General features: G+C 37.9%; 1 protein-coding gene across 5 annotated transcripts in view; it reads left to right on the top strand.

Annotated features, from left to right (window-relative positions):
* Positions 1–21,835, top strand: part of DNM3 (dynamin 3) — a 166,772-nt gene that overhangs the window by 18,876 nt on the left and 126,061 nt on the right. For all 5 annotated transcript variants that reach the window (XM_052665623.1, XM_052665622.1, XM_052665620.1 and 2 more), the window contains exons 3-12: positions 1,406–1,555; positions 2,984–3,187; positions 3,437–3,535; positions 4,448–4,608; positions 7,874–8,016; positions 9,420–9,555; positions 11,252–11,319; positions 13,950–14,088; positions 15,677–15,763; positions 19,108–19,178. In XM_052665623.1, the coding sequence (XP_052521583.1) occupies positions 1,406–1,555; positions 2,984–3,187; positions 3,437–3,535; positions 4,448–4,608; positions 7,874–8,016; positions 9,420–9,555; positions 11,252–11,319; positions 13,950–14,088; positions 15,677–15,763; positions 19,108–19,178 (1,258 nt within the window). The remainder of the gene's footprint in view (positions 1–1,405; positions 1,556–2,983; positions 3,188–3,436; positions 3,536–4,447; positions 4,609–7,873; positions 8,017–9,419; positions 9,556–11,251; positions 11,320–13,949; positions 14,089–15,676; positions 15,764–19,107; positions 19,179–21,835) is intronic.

Below are 21,835 nucleotides of genomic sequence, written 5' to 3'. Positions count from 1 at the left end.
TGAGAAGCATTGTTTTTGTCTCAGCAAGGATGGGTTTCCCTGTCCCTCACACTTTGAATCCCAGGGAGTTTATGGCAGTGTGGGGCAGTGAGGTGATGTTTGCTGTTTGCCCACTTCTTGCTGTTTTTGGCTGTTGGTTTGCTTTTACTACTGTTATGGTTTTACATCTAGTTTTGACTATTTCATTTTTTTAACAACGCGGTCAGCCACGGTAGTAAAATGATATAAGGGAAACCTGCGGGACGGACTTAGTTGTGACAGATAAAGCCATCTATCCATTTGCACTCTCTGATCTGCTGCTGCTCAAACAGCAGCAGCTCAAGCAATTTCCTGGTGTTCAAGGCATTTCTATCAGAAATGTTTCCTGCAGAAGAAGTACCAAAATTGAACTGTGAGATCAGGCTTTGACTGCAGAACAAAACTGACTTGAACTTGCAGTCTTTTGTCTTTCTCCATCTTTTGTCCTTTCTTCATCCTACTGCTTAGACCCTGTAGGAACAGGATGTGAGCTCATATCTGTCCTCATTAGTGTTTGTCACAGCTTTCAGCAACTTCTATGTTTATCTTCTTTTGAAGGATGAAACTCCACTTTCAAAATCCTGAGGTGTGCCTTTGGCTGTACACCATGAGGGCAGGAAATCCTGAGGAATCCAAAGAGTAGAAGCAGTGTTTGGATGCAAGTGTGAAAACAGGGACCTAGTGTCATGTTGGAGTCAATGTCTGATAGCAAAACAATTCCTACTTGATACCCTTGTAGGCTAAGAGGACAAGCTGCATGATGAGTGGAGTTTTGCCACTTCAGTGAAATCACAGCTACACCTGTAGAAGCTTTTACAAACTGTTAAAGCATGGTTTGGATTTAGACTATGGGAAGTCTTTAGTGAGGAGTTGTATTTGAAAACACTGAAGTGTTTTAAGTGCTCTTATTTTCATTATCAACTTGTAAAAATGTAGAAAACTCCCTTGCTAAGATCATCTGAAACAAGTGCTGTTAGTTTTTGAAAACAAATGGCTATCTTTTGTGATATGGAACTTGAATAACTTTTCTTCAGTTCAGTGATGTATTATGAGCAAAAGTAATTGCATGAAAAGTCAGAATCTGAGTTCAAACCAGTTCTTTACTCTGTAGACGTATGTGGTATTTATCTGAATCTTTCAGGTTGTTTCGAAAGAAGAAATGCTAATGATAAAAGCAGTAAATCATATTCAGTCAACCTGACTTCTTTAACAAACTCTTTCACCTGTGCCATCGTATTAACTGCATGTGCTCATATGGAATGTTTTCTTGATATACGTGATGACATGCTTTTGTGTATCCTCGTGTGAAGAGTACCTAGGGGCTTGAAAATAGTGAAGCCTGTTATGAACTTGTGAAATACAGACATGCTATTGATATTCTTCACAGAGTATGCTGAATTTCTACACTGCAAAGGAAGAAAGTTTACAGATTTTGATGAAGTTCGTCAGGAAATTGAAGTAGAAACAGATAGAATAACAGGAGTGAACAAAGGGATTTCTTCAATTCCTATTAATTTAAGAATATATTCTCCACATGGTAAGTGAGATCATTCAACTGTATATTCCTGTGATGTAATATATTACTGAGCTCTGTCTGTTTATTGATTAGCAGTCTTCTGGGATGCAAAGATTTCCACCAGAAGTGGATATACCTGTGTAAGGAAATTCAGCATCTGCTGCATTATGAAACCACTCTACTGCAGAGAGCTGTTACTTCTAGAGTTGGGCAGAACACGGACTCTATCCTATTTAATCTTCTCATGATTTTAAAATATTCCCCCTCTACATCAGGGAGAAGCCAATCCTTCCTGCAGCACATATACTATTAGGAGCTCACCAGTCTCTTTGGTAAAGAGACATAGGAGGTAGCAGATGAAGTGGAAAAACCCTTCTTGCCTCCACCCATATGGATTTCTTAGATCAATGATCTAGAAAGTCATTATATCTCTTTGTCCTGTTGGATGTTTCTTATTCCTTGTCACTAAGAACATACTTGGACAATGCTGATGTTTAAAGCTGCATTATGTTATAGATCCCCAGCATAGATGAAAGTTCTGTTCTCTGGTTGCCATCTGCTCTATTTAATGAAGGCAATCTAGAGGAAATGTTTTGCGTTGAGTTCAGTCTGCATGTAGGGGAAAAGTGGTGTGCCTGGATCAGGCATTTATCTAACCACCTCATCTGATGCCTTGATTGTGAATCAAAGGACATAAGGATTAAAATAAGAGGAGAGGTAATTAAAGAGATGCTGGTCCTCCCTTTGATATGCCTTGGCTCTAAGTGTGTGCTCCTGAGCCCTGTTGCTGCTACGCAGACATGGCGCAGCAAACAGGAGAGTAACTGAACTAAATGCTCTGCCTCACAGCAAGCTTCCTGAACGTGCTGACACCAGGAGAATGTGAAAGTTTTCTACCTAATGCTCTTAATTTGTTTTATGGATCAGTCTTTTAGTGTAGCAACTATTATCTGTATTGGACAGGCACCAAAAGTATTTCCTTTCTAGGAATCCTAATTTTCTCCTTTGTCTGAAGGATATTCTGTTGCAGTAGTAGTTGAACAAGCTGATGCTTCTAGGTGGTCTGTGGATTGAAGTATGAAATATGAATGGCCTGTTAACTGTGCTACAGCTAATGGAAAAAGCTCAGAAAGCCATATTCATTTGCCTAAGAGACTTCAGTGATATTCCATATAAGTAACATTTGCCTACACCAGTTGTAATGTTTAAAATATCGAGTAATACTCTTAAATCCAAATGAAGGAGCAGTAGGGAAGCAACTACAGTAACAAATACGCTTTTCAGACTGTCAGGTGTTTTATTTGAACCACTGATAACTGCTTTTGGAAGTATATAAGCTTTGTATAAGATTTTATGTGACTAAAATCTGTCTACAGCCGTACCTGTATAGATCTCTTTAGATGTGTCTGGCCTGCTAACCAGTGTTGTGGTTTTGTGTTCTCCATGCAGTACTAAGCCTGACTCTTATTGACTTACCGGGAATCACTAAAGTGCCAGTAGGAGATCAGCCTCCAGATATCGAGCAGCAGATAAGAGACATGATAATGCAGTTCATCTCTCGAGAAAACTGTTTGATATTGGCCGTGACTCCAGCTAACACGGATCTGGCCAACTCAGATGCTCTGAAGTTAGCTAAAGAAGTAGACCCTCAAGGTAAGCATGATTAAAAGTAGCCATTGAGCCTCTTTAAACAAATTTGAGGAATACATTTCAGCACTGCCAATGATGACCTCTTCATTTCCAATCATGCCCTTACTTGCAACTGTGGTGGTTGTTGTGTGATAAATCTGAGATGATCACATTGTTAATAATCACTATGGAACTGTAGGACATAATTTGTTTTTTTTCCAAATAAATGATTTTTTCACTTTTGTTTTTTTTTCCCATCTCTGACTTGATTAGGCCTTAGAACCATTGGTGTGATCACAAAATTGGATCTGATGGATGAAGGAACAGATGCAAGAGATGTTCTAGAAAATAAACTACTTCCTCTTCGTAGAGGTAAAAATGTTCCTTTGCCTCTGTTCCTTGGTTTTGGTAACAGCAGTGTTTGAGAGTTCTGGAGATGAATGAAGGGTTATCCTGGACCTGATGAGTTCCTAGCTTTTATTATATTCCATTCAGCAAACACAGAAAGGGGATGTGCTAAAAATATCCTATAAGTAAAATAATTTATCCTGGACCTGGAAAATATGCTGCTTATTCCCGAGGAAACAAGAAATGTCAGCGTTATTTATTAGCCAGTTTTCTTTTTCTGTGCCAGGTTGCTGTCTCTTTCAACAAAAGAGTCTTTTTTCTTACGTATGACAGAAGCCAGCACCAGCGCTTCGGTAATCTTGCTGTTAACCTGGTTTTGACCTCTTGTGGAAGTTTTCTATTTGATTGTTCCAACAGCTACTGTTACAGTCACTTTCACTGTTAACAGTAGCAATAATTTTGTTTCTAGTCATACTTGGCTTATGAGACCACCATCTCCTTTCAGTATATGAGCACAGCAAAGAAGTTGTGAACGTATTCCTCCAGCAGACATGGAGAAATTACTCATTTTTCCTGTATTTTCTTAGTGCTGTATTGTTTACTTACCCAGGCTTGTTGGGTCTTCTTTTTGTTGTTCTTTTTTGTTACTTTGATTTTGTTTTTATTTGAAGTGACTTCTTTGGAGTGCACTGAAGTTTCAGATATTTGTACGCTTGAATTAGTAACGTAAAAAGAAGTGCATCTATTTCACATAAACAGAATGAACAAATTGGATGTTAAGTTCATTTGCAGTGCTTGTAAATGATGTTGTAAAAAAAGAAATACCTGAATTAGAAACCTTTGTTTGAATTGAGGCAACATAGTTCAATTTAATATGAATCCAGTTGTGTAGAGAATACCTGCATTAACATGCCCATTGGGCTGGGATTGTTTCAGGTTATATTGGTGTTGTGAACAGAAGCCAAAAGGACATTGATGGGAAGAAGGACATAAAGGCAGCTCTTCTAGCAGAAAGGAAATTCTTTCTTTCCCACCCAGCATACAGGCACATGGCAGATCGGATGGGAACGCCGTATCTTCAGAAAGTTCTAAACCAGGTAAAACCTGAGTTCTTTGTGGAGACAGCTTTGATATAAAATCTTCACTAAAATGAACCTTATTTATTCTTTTCTGCCTTTTAATTTTTACAGTGTAATTAACAAAGTAGCATGTTAAAAATAACAGAAATGTGCCGTGGGATATAGGGAACCTAATTTGTAGGCACTTGTCAGTATTCATAAACCTACAATAATTAAGATTGCTAATTGCAGAAATTTCCATCGTTGATAACATAATATTCAATCTTGATTTTTGTTCCAAGAAAATCATGACTGTATTTTTTATTTCTCACTCAAAAACTTACTCAGATTGGTACCTCATGCATCCAGACACAAGCTAATAATGGTACTCTTTGACTATGCAGTTTTCCAACTTCGGGAATTCTGTAATATTTTATTCCACTTTATTAGTTTGTAATAATCTAGAGTAGCTTCTCTTAGCTCTGTCTGTATTACTTAAAGCTGCAATTTAAGCTGTAATATTAATTACAGATGCAGTAAAATAATGTGCACATACCCCCCAAATCCTTATGAAGATACTGGAGGGGTACAGAGCCATTCAATAGACTTCCTTTTTTTCCTTTGGGGCCGTGCACAGCAGCACATAGTTGTAACCTACAGTCTTCTTTCAAGCTGGCCTGTGTGCTGTGTGGGTGAACAGAGTAACTCTGAGGGAGACTGTGTAGAAGCAAGCTGGTTTTGGCCATGAAAGAGTACAAGATGTTCTCTGCTGCCTTGGGGAGGACTTGGCATTCCTTGCAAAAATTCTTTTGCTCCAGCAAAGCAGAATTGTGTGCGCTCAATCTACAAAACTGGAAGTGTAGTCACAAGAGATGGAAAACAAGGGTGACAATTCTAAGTAACCTTGGAGCACTGGGATCCTAACATCTTCCAATATCAGGGTACTCTTATATCTTCTCCCTACCGCTTTTCATGCTCAGGATAAATTCGCTCTTACTTAGATGTGTGCAGAACTTTTGTTGTTTTTAATTTACCTGATAATAATGCTGTTTATGACTTGTACTAACAGTTCTGCACTTCCCTATTCTCTTGAATACTGAATATGAATGTACAAAAAGTAAAATTCTCTCTTCCTTGGTGTTTCTCCAAGTACACTATTCTGTAATTATCACATTTCTTCCAGTTTAACACGACTCTTAGAAATCGATTCTGGCAATCTGTGGGGGGAAGAGGGGAGGAGAGGGATGTTTTGAGATATGATGTGTCCTGAAGGTTCCCTGCATATGTGTACTTTAACCTGAAAATCTATGCTTTGATGTAGTTTTTAGTAGAAACACATACAGTACACTAATGATATAAATGACAAACACAGGAGGACTTGGTTCACACTGCCTTTAGTTTTGCCCAAACCTTTGGTCTGTTTCTAAGTGTTCATGCCCAAACTCATCAGATTGCAGCTTTCTTCAGCAGGAAATAGGGGTCTTCTATTCTACCAGATACCTGGAGAAGAAACTTGTAGCTTACTGTCCTAGTCAATATGCTGCCTGCTGCACAATTGCAGAAATATGTAATTCTTGTCACCACTGTGTCCATTGGTAATGCCAGCCTTAGCTTGAATCGTATGTGACCCTGATGATAATGAGTCTCAACAAATTCAAAAAGGGCAAGACCAAACCCTGCCTGCCCCCTAAATTTACTGATGATGCTATGATTTATTTATTTTTTAAAATTTCATTGGTATTATTACTGTTACTTAGAAACTAAGTTTTATCAGCCAACCAGTGCTTTTGACATTCCTAAAATCTGGAGTTGATAGTATTTTCTCCAGTTCATTGCTGAATTGCTGCTATAGGTTTGGAATAGACAGAGGCGAGGTCAGCCTGGCTTTGTCAATTTTGGATAGCAGCTGGAAACAGCACAGGGCATATTGGATAAGTAGACCACATGGTTGGCCTGCTAATTTCTTGCTGCACTGACTTTGCAGCTGCGTATCTTTACAACCAGGTTAAGGTATACTCTGGGCTTGTTCAGAAAGAATGCGAATGCTATTTATTTGTGCCTTAGAAAAACATTCTTCAACAGAATGCAAGAACTTGCTTGCATCCTACAGGTTTGTGTGTGTTTGGGATGTTTTGTCTGTTTAAATGCACTGAAAGATTAATACTTCGTGTCTTAGTTTTGAAACTAAACCAACTGAGTTTTCATATTCCTTGAAACTGTCTTATATGTCGTTGAGTTTATATACTAGTAACATTTTTGACCTTCTTTTCCTTTTAGTTTATCTATTTCAGTATGAATTGTTGGTCTTCTGTTGCTATTACTGTATGTAGAATATTACATGAGAGGTTGTATGCAAGAATTGTCCCCAGGTTATTAATACATGAGTGTTTGTGGTACCGGGTAGTATTTAAATTATTCTGCGTCCACAAGGTGGTGCTCCAGGGAAACCCCAGCGTTTGGTAATGTGCCTTTCAGGCCTTCTGAACAACTTTGGGGCTCAGTTTTCCTACTTTGGTATTTGACATTCTTTATTTATCATTGTGTGACTGGGAAGGTATAGTGAAAAAAGTCCATTTTAGTTTAAATCAAGGAATGGATACAATGCATGAGAGGCTCATTGGACAGTTGGCAGTATTGTACATACACATTACAACATACATGGGCAGAAGTAACTGAGATAAGAGCTTTTCTAAGACTTTTTCTACTCCAGTTTATTTTCCAGTATTTTTAGGTATATTTTCATGAATGAAAGCCAACATTCTTCAGTGATAATGCTTTATATCAAGATTTTTAAAAAATACATATTTTTAAAGAAGTGCTGTAAGAGGGCTAAATCTCTTTAGTGTTCTGCATACAACGAAGTAGAAGTGTTGTGAAAGTCAGTTTTGTGAGTAGTGAGAGTGCTAAGTAGATACTCTGTATGCCTATACTGCCTTCTGTCACTGTTCGCAAGTGGTTTTGGATGCTCAGAATCAGTGAAATGGATGTTGGCAACAAAATGCTGAGTTATTGTGAGAGTCCATTTCAAATTAAAATAACTTCTTAGCATATAGCTAAACAACTATGTCATATCAGGCCATACTGAGTGAAAAAGTCAAGAAGTTTTTCCAGCCTCCATATAATGTGTACATGAAAGGGGTGTTGTGGTGTTCTTGAACTGTCTCCATTGCTTCAAAGATCAAGAGGAATTACACTAGTAAGCTAGCACAGGCTACACTGATATGTTTGGCAGCCAGAAGGAAATAGCTATGCTCTTGCTTTCATCTTTAGTAACAGTATAAAAGGACTTCTATTTGCTTTTTAGCAACTTACCAATCATATTCGGGATACCCTGCCAGCCTTCAGGAGCAAACTTCAGAGCCAGCTGCTTTCTATAGAACATGAAGTAGAGGTATACAAAAACTTCAGACCAGAAGATCCAACCAGAAAAACAAAAGCCTTGTTGCAGTGAGTGTTGTCTTTTATCTGCTTTCCATTTGTCTATAGGTTTGGTTTGGTTTGTTTTGCTTGACTTTTTTTTTTTTCCCCGTGTGTTTAAATGTTAGGATATGGAAAAAGATGCTTTATTCAAGCTCTGAAAAATGTTGTGTTTGGTGTTCCAGAACACTTGAATATTTCAGCAAGGGTTTCCCTAAATTAGCATTAGCAATCATAGAAAGAGAAAAGGCAGAGCAGGGAAAGGTACAAAGATGAGTAACATACATGATGTTAAGGTAAGAAACTGCTTTAGATTGCAGGACTCATTCTACAGCCTGTCAAAAAGATGCCCTCAAGCAAAGGGAGGAGGTTGTGTTAGAGTTCTGTAAGATGAGAAGCATAAAAGGAGAATAGGAAATGTTCGTGTTTTTTTTTTTAATAAGATATGAAAACTTGGCCATCCAAAAGAACTTGCAAGTGGCAAGATCAAAATTAATCTTTGATGGTAGTCCTTTGTGTGGTATGCAGCAAAGTTACAGAGCTCCTTATGAAGGAGCTGATTCTAAAAGATGGTTTGTCTTCAGAAAGCAGTTAAGCATGTTCTTGTGGACAAGGAAAATATTCAAGTTTGGTGAGTACAAAGTCATATCTCTGTTGTTTTGGGACACATGAACAGCAACTGAGGCCAGTGCTGAAATTCAGAAAGGAAAATGGTCACCTGAACTATCAAGACTTCATTGATTCAGCCACAGACTTTGATTTACTCCTTGCTTTTTGTAACAACTGTGTCAAAAGAGTAGATGTAATTCTGTCCCTCATAACTTAAGATGTTTTGATTGAGAGGAAAACCTGGGAACAGAGCCTGGGACTCTTCTATGAGAGTACAACGTGGGTATTTTTATTTTTGTTAGTCTGTATTATTGGTCATTAAGCTGATAGAAGTATATATATGAAGTTGTGACTCGTTCGGTCTGTGAGCATCTCAAGCATATTCTGCTACAGTACTGTTTTCTAAAGGAAAAAAGAATTCAAAGGAATTGCTAGTATTTTTCTTTCTAGTAAATAAATGAATGTGATAAATAGCGAGAGCAATTACAGTGGAATAGAAATGAAGCCTGGTGCCCTGATATATTTGAAGCTGACTTTAACATATGGTTTAATAAGCTGTTGTTATTATTTTTAAACACAACATTTAAGAAAAAAGGAAAGTAGTATGTGGAGCTACATCCTATGAGGAAAAAATGTGGGGGGGTGTGTATGTATGTAGGAATGGATTTACAAGTATAGCACCCTGGATAGGCAGCTTGGGTGAATTAATTGTTGTAGACACTTTTGTCAATTCCCAAACCCATTTTAATTGGTCAATAGTGCTGAACTAATAGTTGATAGTTGAAGTGCTTAAGTTAATCTTTTTCCATCTCTTTGAAATTTAGGATGGTACAGCAGTTTTCAGTGGACTTTGAAAAAAGAATTGAAGGATCAGGAGATCAGGTCGATACACTAGAACTTTCAGGTGGTGCCAAAATCAATCGTATTTTCCATGAACGTTTCCCTTTCGAACTAGTGAAGGTATTTATCCATATTGGTGATGTTACTTTTTGTCTTATTTATGTATTCCTATTTCAATACCAAAAGTACTAAAGCAAAGATAAAGCTTGATGTGAGGAACATGATCTTTACTGTAGAAGAAATTTCATTACGTGATTATTGAGACATTTAGCTTCATTTCTAGTTATGGGTACTGAGATACAATGAAGATTCTGAAGTATGGCAATATGAATGTAATTATAGTCCCAGCTCCTATTATTTTTCATGCTTTTTATTTTTTTCTCACTAATGGCATTTTCTTTCTGGTTAGGTGGGGAAAAGAAACAACTACCATTGGCAAATTTCAGTTGCTGTGTTCAAGTAGCTAGTACCTGTTAAAGCTACACAAATGAAACATGTACATTTTGCAGGTTATTTTCTTGCTTTTTTCAGAGCATAAGACAAAACTGATTTTCTGTCCCATGTTTTCATAGTGGAAAGGGGAGAGGGAGTGGAACAAGTTCAAATTTGGTGTTTAGAGAACTTTTTTTTTCCTCCTGATACATCTCTTGCTTACCCACCTTCTGAGTGACAGAATAAACTACAGTGGTCTGTGAACTAAGAAGTGGTCAACTGAATTCATGTTGTGTTCTTTCACCTTTTCTTTCACTTCAGTGATCCTAGCTTCCCCTCTCCGTGAGTCCTGCTGTATTTCCAGTCTGCTCTCTTTGACGCTTTTCCTAAGTTTCCTTGTATTTTATGTATGGCTGCCTCGATAATGGCTTAGCTTTCAGCTGAGTGAGAATCACACAGGTTTTAGCTAGTTCTGAGGTTTAAATATGCTGTGCCAACTAGCACTTCAAGAGAACGAGCTACAGTTGGGATTACATAGTGAGCCTTTCACTTGTGACAATACTAAAATATTGTTCAGCTAGTTTGCTTTTGAGAAACGTGAAGAAAGGGTTCGTAACTCCGAGACCATTCATTCCTCTCTTAAATTTGGTTGAAAAACAGTAAGATGGGAAATTGAGGATTGTATGGGAACTGCTGAATCAAGACCTGAACTTCGGAGGCGAGCAATGAGTCAGCCATGGGAGCACAGGTGAAGCAGCAATGCTGCTGGAAGGGGTGGAGCCAGGCTCCACCTCTCCTAGACCCCATTTAACAGCTGACTGCCAGTGGGGAAGGATCTCTTCTGGAGAAGATCTCTGGATCTCTTCTGTCCTCTGAAGTTTTGTAGCGAGCCCAGGGTACGGGCAAGCATTGTATCTATTCTCTTTTGGTATAATAACTGCTTAGCTAAACTCTCTGGTATATTTCATAATTATAACATCTGTACATTTATTGATTATACAAGGATAAGCAGAGAACATGATGGTGTAAGTTGTACCACTTCATGAAACCAGACTTAAAAATAGATAAATAAATAGTGTCTTTAAAATGTTGTTTCTGGCTTTATCCACCAACTATTGTCTCTTTTGGAATGTGCTGCAAGATCATTTCAGCTGTTTGATATATTGGGAATAGAAGGGTGCATAATTTCTAGCAGTCCTAACTGTTGCTTGTAGCCTTAGTGTTAAAACATTTCATAATACTTACCTTTTGTTCAGCATGATTAAAGATTAATGTTACATTAGTTGAGCTTGCCTGTCTTCCAATTATACTGGAAAAAAGTAATATTTTCTATTTCACTTCAAAGCTTCCCCTAATGTGATCTCAAATGTTTTTGTTCCTTTAGATGGAGTTCAATGAGAAAGAGCTGCGGAGAGAAATAAGTTATGCAATCAAGAACATACATGGTATCAGGCAAGTGCACCCTCTTTTCAAGGCTGATCACATTGCATTTTCAAGGCTGATCACAGGTCATCTTAATCTGTGGATGTGCTGATTGTTGATTGCTAGACTACATTTTTAATGCACTGCTTCCAATAGCTGATGTTTCTTCTACTCCTTCATACCTCTCTTTTTCGGGTAGCTATTTTGAGCTGATCAGCTGGTTTGCCTGGAGATGTTCAGTTTACTTGAAAATCTTGGAAAATTATTTTATAGAGAAAATCATTTACTTTTATTTCCTGGTACCGCCAGCTGGAATGTATAACTATGATTTTCAATATAACGTAAGCTTTCTACTGTATAAAGCTGTTGGAATTGGTGTAACTGATTGTAACTATACATTCACGGGGGAGAAATTTTTAGCTCTCCCTTTTCTGCTATTACTTAGTCACCTTACTAGGTAAATCAGTCTAGAGTGTAAGGAAGACTTTTTTCCTTTCAGAAAATGGTATAAAGCTATGAAGCAATGCAATTTTGCGCACACACTCACTACAGACATGTCAGAAACCTGTAGAAAGCACAATGAAAGCATAAGTTCAAAGGCTAGCTATGAGGCTGTCTGGAACTTGACATATCAGTGGATTGAAAGTACTGCTGGGATTTAGGAATGTTGAGACTGTCACAGCTGAGTGAAGCTCTTCTTCAAAGGATGTCTCTTAAATGCAGTCATTCAGTGGCCAAAAATGTAAGCGGGAGATTTGCTCGACAGTTAATACCTACAAAGCACACAAAGAAACTCTCAAATAAATGCTGTAGCACTCAATAGTATTTGCACATGGCTTAATCTGTACCTCTCTTCATGATATCATTGGCTTTTTCCTGGTATGCTGCAATGGTAAATGTGTCCAGATACTAAATAGACCTCACCTCAGACATTTTCTGCCCATCCTTTAGGCTTACTCATCCTATCCATTTTGGGATGCCTTGTCAAGGTCATAGTTTTCTTTACTGAAGAGCTATCACGTGAGCTTTTCTGCCTTTTTACTTCAGAATTGGTGCCAGAAGTAATTCTAGCTGCCTACTTTAAGGAAGCAAAGTTTTTGTTAACATTTGTGCATCAAGTAGTGGTGATAGAGCCGAATCCATTGTAGCTTTCACAAACGTAACTGCATAAAGCAAGAGGAGACAAAGAATCTAAATGTGACATGCATCAATAGTGGCTCGTAAATTTTTAGCTGTGGATAAATTGTGGAAATTCATAATGTCTCCTTGTTTCTGACAGATGAAGGCTTGCAACTCCGCTCTTCTCTGTTCTTACTTCACTGATTAGATAAAATTAATTCCTGCATCTCCACATTTAGAGATGGAGAAGTCTTATAAGATAGATGTGAAGGATGTGAGAAATTACCATGTAGGTTAACTGGCGCTGCGAGGGGTCCTTCAGGAATAACATAGAACCTTTCTAGGGAATGTCATAATCTACAAACATATTGTAATGCAATATCAGCTACTGTAAGCTGAACAAAAGACTTTTTATTTAGGGTTAAAAGAAGTTCTCCAGCTTCTTCATTGCAGCATTATGTACCAAAATCTGAAAGCAGCATGTTACCTCAAACAATCTAATGGCATAGAATTTCCTTCCCTTCTTTGAGATTGTTGCTTGTCTCAGTTACCTGATGGGGGTTCATCTTTTGGTGCAAGGCACTTAGAAATCAAAGAAATCAAAGCTCACAAGGCTGTTCTAGCACTCTGTGTAGTGCTGGCAGCTTTGTTCTTCTTAAATCAGTGACAATTCATCTCAGATTCTGATGGACATCTCACTATTAAGGTTTGTGTTATCTAGCATAGGAAGATGACTTCTGACCATTTTTGATGAAGAAACCATCAAAGCTGGAAGTTAAACATTCCTTGCTGTGCTCCATCTCTGGCTTTCCATTTGAATGGACAGCACTCTGGCACGCTGCATCTCCTGAAAATGCAGTGTTTACTGTGAAAGCTTTTTCAAGAATTTTGCCTTATTGGTGGCAAGATCTTGAAGAAAAACTTGCGGTGACAAACTAATAGTTCAGGACGTCTTTATAGTTTGTGTCTTTTTTTTAATATAACTTATGTTGTATTGAGCTAAATCTTGCAAGTAGTGTTTGAAAGAGAAGGAAGGGCTGTTAGTTTAGAACTGGTTCTACAAGGTACCTGTCCATATAAGGTTCCTATATGCTGCAGTGACAAACTGAATTTCTCTTCATAGGACCCTGAGTAATAAAACCATCTTTACTGTTGTGACTGAAGAGGGAAAATACATCTGTGTAAATCTTATTGGTTTGTTATGCCATTGGCTGTACAAGAGCACTACTGCTGCCATTCCTCTCTCAGGTTTGGTGCACTGCTGAAGAAGCTTCACAATATTATTCCAATACTTTTTAGAGTTCTCATAGTCATCTTCAAGAAATATAGCATGCTTAAACTTACATATTCTTGCAATACTGTAACAGTTTTTAAAGAGAAACGAGCTAATTTAGTTCAATGGAAGGCAGTTTGTGTAGGGATACTGTTGTAATTCAGCTGCAAGTTTCTGAAAAGGCAGATGAGCAATCAGGTTTAAAAAGAAATAAACTTCCTTGTGTGATGTTTGTATTACTATCTTACATATTCTTTCATGTCCACAGAACAGGTTTATTTACTCCAGATATGGCATTTGAAGCTATTGTTAAAAAGCAGATAGTGAAGCTGAAAGGACCTTGCTTAAAAAGTGTGGATCTAGTGATGCAGGAGTTAATCAACACTGTCAAGAAGTGCACTAAAAAGGTAACTTGCAAGTAGGTCTGGTAATGTAAGTAGAATGTAATTTTTATAGTAGTTAACACAAAGTCTTTCTTGCATTTTATGGTATTATAAAAGATATTGTTATTTTATCTGAAGAGTAAGACTCTAAATAGTTACAACTTCTGTCAAACTCCAAACAAAGTAATAATGAAAATAACAGCCAAAAGTAGCAAGTCCTCGAGTAGGTCTGGGATGTGAGTACTGATGTACTGAAATTGTTGAAAAACATCCTGGCTTGTTCTTTGCATCCCTCTGAACAACACAACTTTTTGTACCAATGAGGAGATAAATGAAGGATTTCTTAAAACAGGGCAGGTTGCTCATCCTTTGGTGAAGATTGTAGGGAAGTGCGGAAAGGATTCACAATATTTTGAGCTGAATTTGGAGGATATTGTTTGAGTTAATTGTGCAGATTCTTTCTTGTTGTTGGCTGCGATTGCTTCTGCATTTTATTGATCACGTCTTAAAGTACCGTTATTGAGATGTAAAGATGTAACGTGTTGCCACAAGGTGGAGCCTTTAAAGAACAAGAAACTTGGAAAATACTGAGAATGCTGTTCTGGAATTACACACAGAACAAGAGCAAAGCGTAGAGATGTCTCTTCAAGGCTGATAAATTTGTCAGTTGGTAGTATGAGCTCTACCCTGCTCACTTTTTCATGAGTAAGCACACTTGCCGCATATCACATCTTTTAGAGTGTGCTCAATGTTCAAGTGTCATGTACAAGCTTTCGTTTTGCTTTTTTCTTTTTAGTTTGGGTTGGTGTTTTTTTTTTTTTTTTTTTTTTTTTGAACTATTCAAACATCCATCTTATAGGTAATACTGCAGCTACTGTAAGTTAGAGTAGCTAAGCAGGATAAGTGAACAACTTAGAGGCAAACGTACCAACCGGTTTAAAAAATTATTAATATTTTGTTGTCCATCTTGTGATAACGGTCAAGGAGATAAGATAACTCATCATGGAAGTTCATTTCTCAAAGTTATGTGACTTCTGAAGAGCCAGGTAGAAGTATGATTTCTTCTTGAAATGGATTTTTGTTTTAGCTGCTGAAGCTTTGTTGCAGAGTTCTTGTACATGTCCATTCAGAATCTGTATGTTGAGAAAGACAACCTTTACCTAATGCCTTCCCATTATTTTCTGTGGAGCTTTGTGTCAGATGTGGGATGTATTCAAAGGATATGCAGTTAGTTAAGAGTGAAGTGCTACGTTGTAAGACTGGCCTTTCTAACCTATTATCCCAGATCTGCAGTGAGAGTCTTCCCACACCTCTGAGCGAGATTGGTTGGATTCTTGTGAATGTTTAGATTTCAGTGATGCAGTTACTTTTATATTCCAAACAATTCTTTTCCTCCTCATTGTTCTATAGAGCAAAAACACCGAAAAAAAGTCCAAGGGTTTACATCCCTACGGTTTCTCTGGAAGATCACTATTAATAGCAAGGGAGGCTTACATTCACCAAACCATTTATAATACTTGCTTTCCTCCAAGAAAGAAAGTTGAAGTTCCTTTGTTTACATGTTATTGAAGCTATCCTGCAGATATGAATTTTTAGTATTTTTGCTTTTCAGTTGGCAACCTATCCAAGATTATGTGAGGAAACAGAAAGAATTGTTGCTGGCTACATTCGTGAAAGAGAAGAGAAGACCAAGGATCAGGTGAGAATACACAGGAGTTCAGTGTTCAGGGAAATGTATGGAGGAAGGAAGTTATTACACATAAAGTAAAATAACAAAAGATGTTTTTTGTAGCAGCAGGCTACACAGTTGAGAATAGGTTAGAAATTGCTCTTCTACCACTAAGCTTTGACAGAAGAGACTAAATTGTTACAGAAAATCCTAATCTGGTCTTTCAAGATAAGTAGAAATGGCAAGCAAAGGTACTGGCAGTACAGCTCCAGCATCAGACATCCTCCCTGTCAGTGCCTGTGGACCCGAGAGGTAGGCTGATGTCCTGATTCTTAATGATTTTGTCTTCCCTAGTAACAGCTAAACAACCTAATTTAGAATAAGCCTTTTATTCCTCTGCTTTATGGTGAGGATCTGAGTCCTTCGTTATAGGTTCATCATCTTCCTCCTCATTGTGCTTTTTGTGTACTTCTTGGAAATGAATGTGTTCCTTTCACAGAGAGGTAAGAGAGGATGAAAAGGTGATGAAAGAAATTACTATCTGTTTGTTTTATTTAGACACAATGACTGTAATTCTTCTGTCCCTCTTGATGAAAATCTGGGCATATATTTCTGGGAATTACTATAAAATAAAAAAGGAGTTAATCATTATCATAGATTAACTCAGGACAGTTGGCATCTTCATACAATCTCTAATGCTGTTTTCTGTTTAATCTGAAAGTGGAACCCAGATACGCTTCTCTAAGTGCTCAAAGTTTCTTCTCATTTACTCCTCCTTTTTTCTCTTAAGAATACTGATGATAAAGAAGAGGTGCTGTTGTATCAGTGCTGTGGTTGTGAGTTGGGTAGGATGATCTCCTGATTGTTTTATGAGCTGGCTGGGCATGGTCCAGCTCCAGAATTGCATTCAGGGTAATGCAACTTTCCTCTTTATCCCAGGGCTTAATGGCTCAGAAACAGCATTATTTGACTGGGCAAGCAGCCTCTGGGTGACAGCACCTTTTAATCCAGTGAGCTCAAGATATGACTTAAGGATACTGGGCCTCAATGGCAGTGTTGGCTTAAAATAGCGATAGCTTGTTCCTGTACCACAGTGCACAGAGCTGAGCAATTTGGCCCTGTCTGTCCCTGGCCATGTTGACAGACTTGCTGAGGTGCATAGGTTAGAGCCACTGGAACTGACCTTTGAATGCTATTGTGTGCTTTGAAAGGTAGTATCTCCAATGTGAAGATTAGAAAGTGATCTCTAAAATCAGAAAGAAAAAGTCCCTACTTTTAACTTCTTCTAAAAGACAGGGATTGCTATTAGGTTGGTCATTTCTAGTTGTGATATTTTAAACTTGGTTTTGAGAGTTCGTTAATCAGTACCATTCAGGTTCATGGATATATAGCTTTTCTGAGTATAGTTTTCCTTGAAGTATAGAAAAAAATAAATGAATAAAATGCAGAGAAATGTTTTTAAAATATTTGTCACCCAGTTAAGCATTCCAAATCCAGGAAACTTTAAGGCTTGGACTACATATGAGAAAATTTACCGAAGATGGAAATGGAATTGTTGTCTGGGGAGTGCAGAGTGTGACAGGAAGTATAACTGGGGAAGAAGCATTGAGCAGAGCTCCTTAGTTCTCGGCTCTGACTAGTTCTCTCCACATGCAAGATAGTAAGCTGTGCAGCATATTCTGCTTCTTTACAATCACAGAACAATTTAAGTGAAGTCTTAAATAACTTCTAAGAACATAGTGGGCATAAGCTTGCTGAGTGTTCTAGTTGACTCATTTGGTTTCTTCAAAATTTGGAAGAAGATGCTTAGAATAAGTAGTCTCTCTTTTTTTTCCCTCCCATTCTTCATTATGTGCTTACACCTGGCAATTTCCCAGAACAATGTACAAAATACCATCTTTCTGTATAAGACAAGAGTTTGTCAAATACGTTATTCACAGCCACATCATTATTTATGCTGTTAGCAGCTTATCACAATTAAATCAAAATTCTAGAGAGGTTATTTTTGGAAGGTAAGAGCTAGACTGAAATCCCCACTATCTTTTGCACAGCGTGAGGCATTACATGTTTGTTAGAAATGATGGGGAGTTCAAGAGTGATACTACATTTGTAGAGCTGTGCAGAAATAACTCTACAGTTTGAGGAGTATGAAAGGATCCAGGTGGAGTTATTCGTAGTGCTTAAGTCTTGCTCATAAGCACAGTATTGTGATGCCTTGATAGAACACAGTAAAGCATGTGGATGTTAGGGTCTCTTGGGGAAAAAAAATAGATGGGACTTCTTTGTTAAGAGAGCCTGGTATTCTAATGAAGTGGTCATTATGTCAGTATTTTATAAAAGTAAAACTCATACTTCATTTTCACTGCTGAGGCTTATCCGTCCCAAGTGTTGTCCTTTCAGTCTGAAAATGGCATTTACTGAGAAGCTGACACCTCAAAGGCATCAGTGTGGACAGTGGGTAATTATGCAATTTAAATTGTTAGCCCTGGTTGTGAAGCTCTGGATGGGAGGGAGCAGAAGACACTAAAGGCTTCCTCTTTTGTGTTCAGCAAGGTCCTATGTGAAGTGTTGGGACTTCTGTGATAGCAATGTTTCCTCTTAACTTCCTGCTGATAAACGGAAGTCTGGAAAGATGAAGGGAAAGTACAGTCATGGTTCCCTTCAGTCTCATATCTGTTCAAGAAGCTGTCCAAGGGTGGAATTGAGCTTTCTCCTATGCCTTATTAAACTCTTTGCCTGGGTAGATTATCAAGTTTGATTCAAATTTGCATCTAAAAGGACTAGCAAGTAGTAAGTTGAAATTTTGCTCTTTCACAGATCACTTGTTTCATTATTTCATTGACGAACTTATCACTTGTGCATGGCGTCTGCATCAGAATGGCTGCTTAGTCCCTGGACTGTACATTTCCTGTCACAGTTCTAGCTTATGTATCACTTCTGCGTGAGGTACCTAAAGCAAACGATGCCCTGATATTGTAAGGTTCCTTGCTGGCTTGACTGAAACGGTCCAAGTAGACAGGATTAGACCTAGCTTGCAAAAACTTGTTGCATATTATTAAGCTCTTGTTGACAACAGATAGTTGGTCTTAAGGAGCTGAGCAAATGCAAGTTGGTGAAAATTATGTCTATCAGAAGGGGGGAAAAAGAACAGCAGAGGGAAGTGTTAAGCTTTCCTGTAATCTATCTTATAACCAAGTATATGAACAGAAGTGGTATGACTTAGAAAACTTTTGCTCGAACAGTTATGTAAGAAATATTGAGAGAATATGGAGAAAAATGAAGGTTTCTTTTTCTCAGTTTTTCTCAGTCTCACTCTTCAACCTCACCTTTTTTTTTTTTTTTTTTTTTTTTTGGTCTGCTGTCTCCCCTAATAGGTGCTGCTGCTGATTGATATCCAGGTTTCTTACATCAACACCAACCATGAAGACTTCATTGGCTTTGCAAAGTATGTACATATAGATTCTATAAAGACACTGGAAGAGTGGGTTTTTTTTCTTAATTTAAATGAGTTCAACATATGTCATGCTGTGACAATGGGGATGGAAGCTGCAAAATCCCAGTCATGCAGGAGGATGCTCTTTTTCAATATATGCTTGTAGTGGATTCTTTACCCTAGTTCACAAATCTGATTTCACTGAGGATTTTATCTTGGTTGGGAATCGCATCGATTTTTAAGAGGAGGCATTGACAAAGCTGTTGATGTATCCATTTTAAGGACACAGAAATGTATGTTATTGTGGACTCTCCTTGTTGCTAATGCTTGTTTTGGGAGCTGTGATTCTGTGTAAAACAGTTTTGCTTGGAGTTAAACATATCACTGAATTTAAGTGTCAGAAGTGTGCCTGCTGTTTGGCTGTAGAGAATAATAGCAGAATAACTTCCAGAGCCTGCTTTGACATTCTCCTCTTAATTGAAAAGATTGTGAGAATATTCTCCAAAATGTTCTCCCTCAGCTCCCAGCCAGTCTTTTTTTTTTTTTTTGTCAGAGACTTCATACCATCTCCTTGACACTTGTAAAAATGTTAAAGATGTCTCCATACTTTGACAAATAAATGTTTCTTCAGTCTTATTCATTTTCTATAACAGTGTTTGGAATCATAATGGGTTTCATCTACATGTGGTGCTGGAAACTAAGTTTGGCAGCACTGTACATGTTATATTATGGCCTATTCTACTTAGTACTGAAAAGGAAGGTCTACAACGTGGACAGCGTGTCTTGAAGCTATAATACAGAATTCAAAAAGTTGAGAATGGAAAAGGCAAAGTGAGGCACTGTTTGTGTTTAGCTTGAACAACTTTCTCTGATATTGTTTTCAGGTCCTGGATATCTTTATCAGTTCTTTTGACAAATGACAGGATGTTGTAGGAATGGTAGCTGGCCTTCTAGAGGTCAAGACAACAACCTGCCTGCTATTTGCTTCACTTCATCCTCTTCTGACAGGAAAAAGCCTGCTGAAAACACCCCGTTACATAGTAATGGTGTGTTGTGACCTTGGGAAATCACATAGAGAAACAATGCTGAGTTCAGACCAGTTTGCTCAGGGATTTGTCCTGAAAATGTCCAGGGGAAAAAAAAAAACAGATTCTCCAGGTTCTCTGTGCAATCTATCCCAGTTGACTCTCTCCTCACTGTAAAAGATGTTTCCTTATGTCAGATTGGAGCCTCCTATTTATGGCCCTGGATTCTGGAATGCCAGGTATATTTGGAGCTGCTTCATGCCTCTTTCCTGGAAAAATCCTGCTCATGGATGCTGTTTTTAGGGCCTGTAGTTCAGTCTGTGGACCTCACTGCTACATCCTTTTCCAAATAGTTGCAGTGTCCAGATTCTCAGCAAAGCTTCTTCCTCTTTAGCCAACTGAGATCTGGAAATTCCCAGCCCCTTTGTGAGGGACATGAGCGGATAACAAATGGCTCTAGACAGTTTTACTAATAACTATAAGTTTAAGCAAGTCTGTATAGGAGTTGAAATTGATGACTAGGCAAGTTATTTTTGTTGACTTGTGATCAACTGGAAGAGAAGACTTGGTTAATTAAGAGAAATTTAATGTGTAATATTTACTTATGACCTGAACGGTAGAAAATACACATTTTAATCTATAATCATATTGTTGTTTTAGCAATTATGCTAAAACTTGAAAATGAAATCATTCTGGGGGGAGCATGCAAACTTCTGCAGTATCTAAACATCCTGAAGTGTAGCTTCCTCAGATTTCCTACTGTTTCCTTTTGATTGCTGAGTCTTCTAACCAGCTGTCTCCTGTGACTGTATTATTTCACAAGCCTAAGTCCAGTGAACCTTCTTCATATGAACGAGAGCTCAAGGCATTTCACACTGTTGTGCAGCATTGCAGGGTTTGGGGTGGTTACAGCGTGATGTGAATTGGCTTCAGAAAGTTTTAAGAGTGCCAATATTTAGAACAACTTTACGTAATTGCGAAGAAATGTATTCATTTTGGGAAAATCTTAGAATATTAATACTTGTCTCATTTAAGTGGGGAATGACTGGTAAAATGCAGGGATTGGGTTTGTTTCCAGTTTGTGTAACTCTAACATAACTACGTGCTTCAATCTGCATGAAGAGTAATTTGTATTTAGAACAGTAGATGGACTACTGCTAAAAGATGTGGATTTCTTAGTATGACATTAGTTGTCTATTTAATTGTCTTTCATAAGACAATGAACCGAAAGAGAAAAACCAGCAATGATCACTGTAAGAATGGCAGTTAAGTTTTGTAAAGATGTATTGTGCTTCTCAGACAACTGGTCAGATCTGAGTTATTGCTCTGTTTTCTATATCCTGGTTGTTTAATCACAATTTGTGCACCAAAGTTATGATGATGCATAGGAAACATGAACTGCTGTTTGACCAAAAATATTGAGAACTAAGCCCAGCAAACAGATACATCACTCTGGATATTCTCTCTGACAGTGTGTGGATTGCTGGTTTGATAGATTATGGCCCTAAGGCATGATCAGAGTTGGGACAGAACTGAGTTATGATGCTCCAGCAATTCTTTGGATTGGTATCTCTGCATAAAATGATTTCAGCCTTGGGAACTTCAGTTGTGATCTAAGCACATCTATCTTTCTTACTCTTTCAG

Source organism: Tympanuchus pallidicinctus, unplaced genomic scaffold (genome assembly GCF_026119805.1).
Source record: "Tympanuchus pallidicinctus isolate F22 unplaced genomic scaffold, pur_lepc_1.0 scaffold7, whole genome shotgun sequence".
NCBI classification, from domain to species: Eukaryota; Metazoa; Chordata; class Aves; order Galliformes; family Phasianidae; genus Tympanuchus; species Tympanuchus pallidicinctus.
Note: the sequence above shows the minus strand (reverse complement) of the source record. Positions and strands in the feature narration are given on the sequence as shown.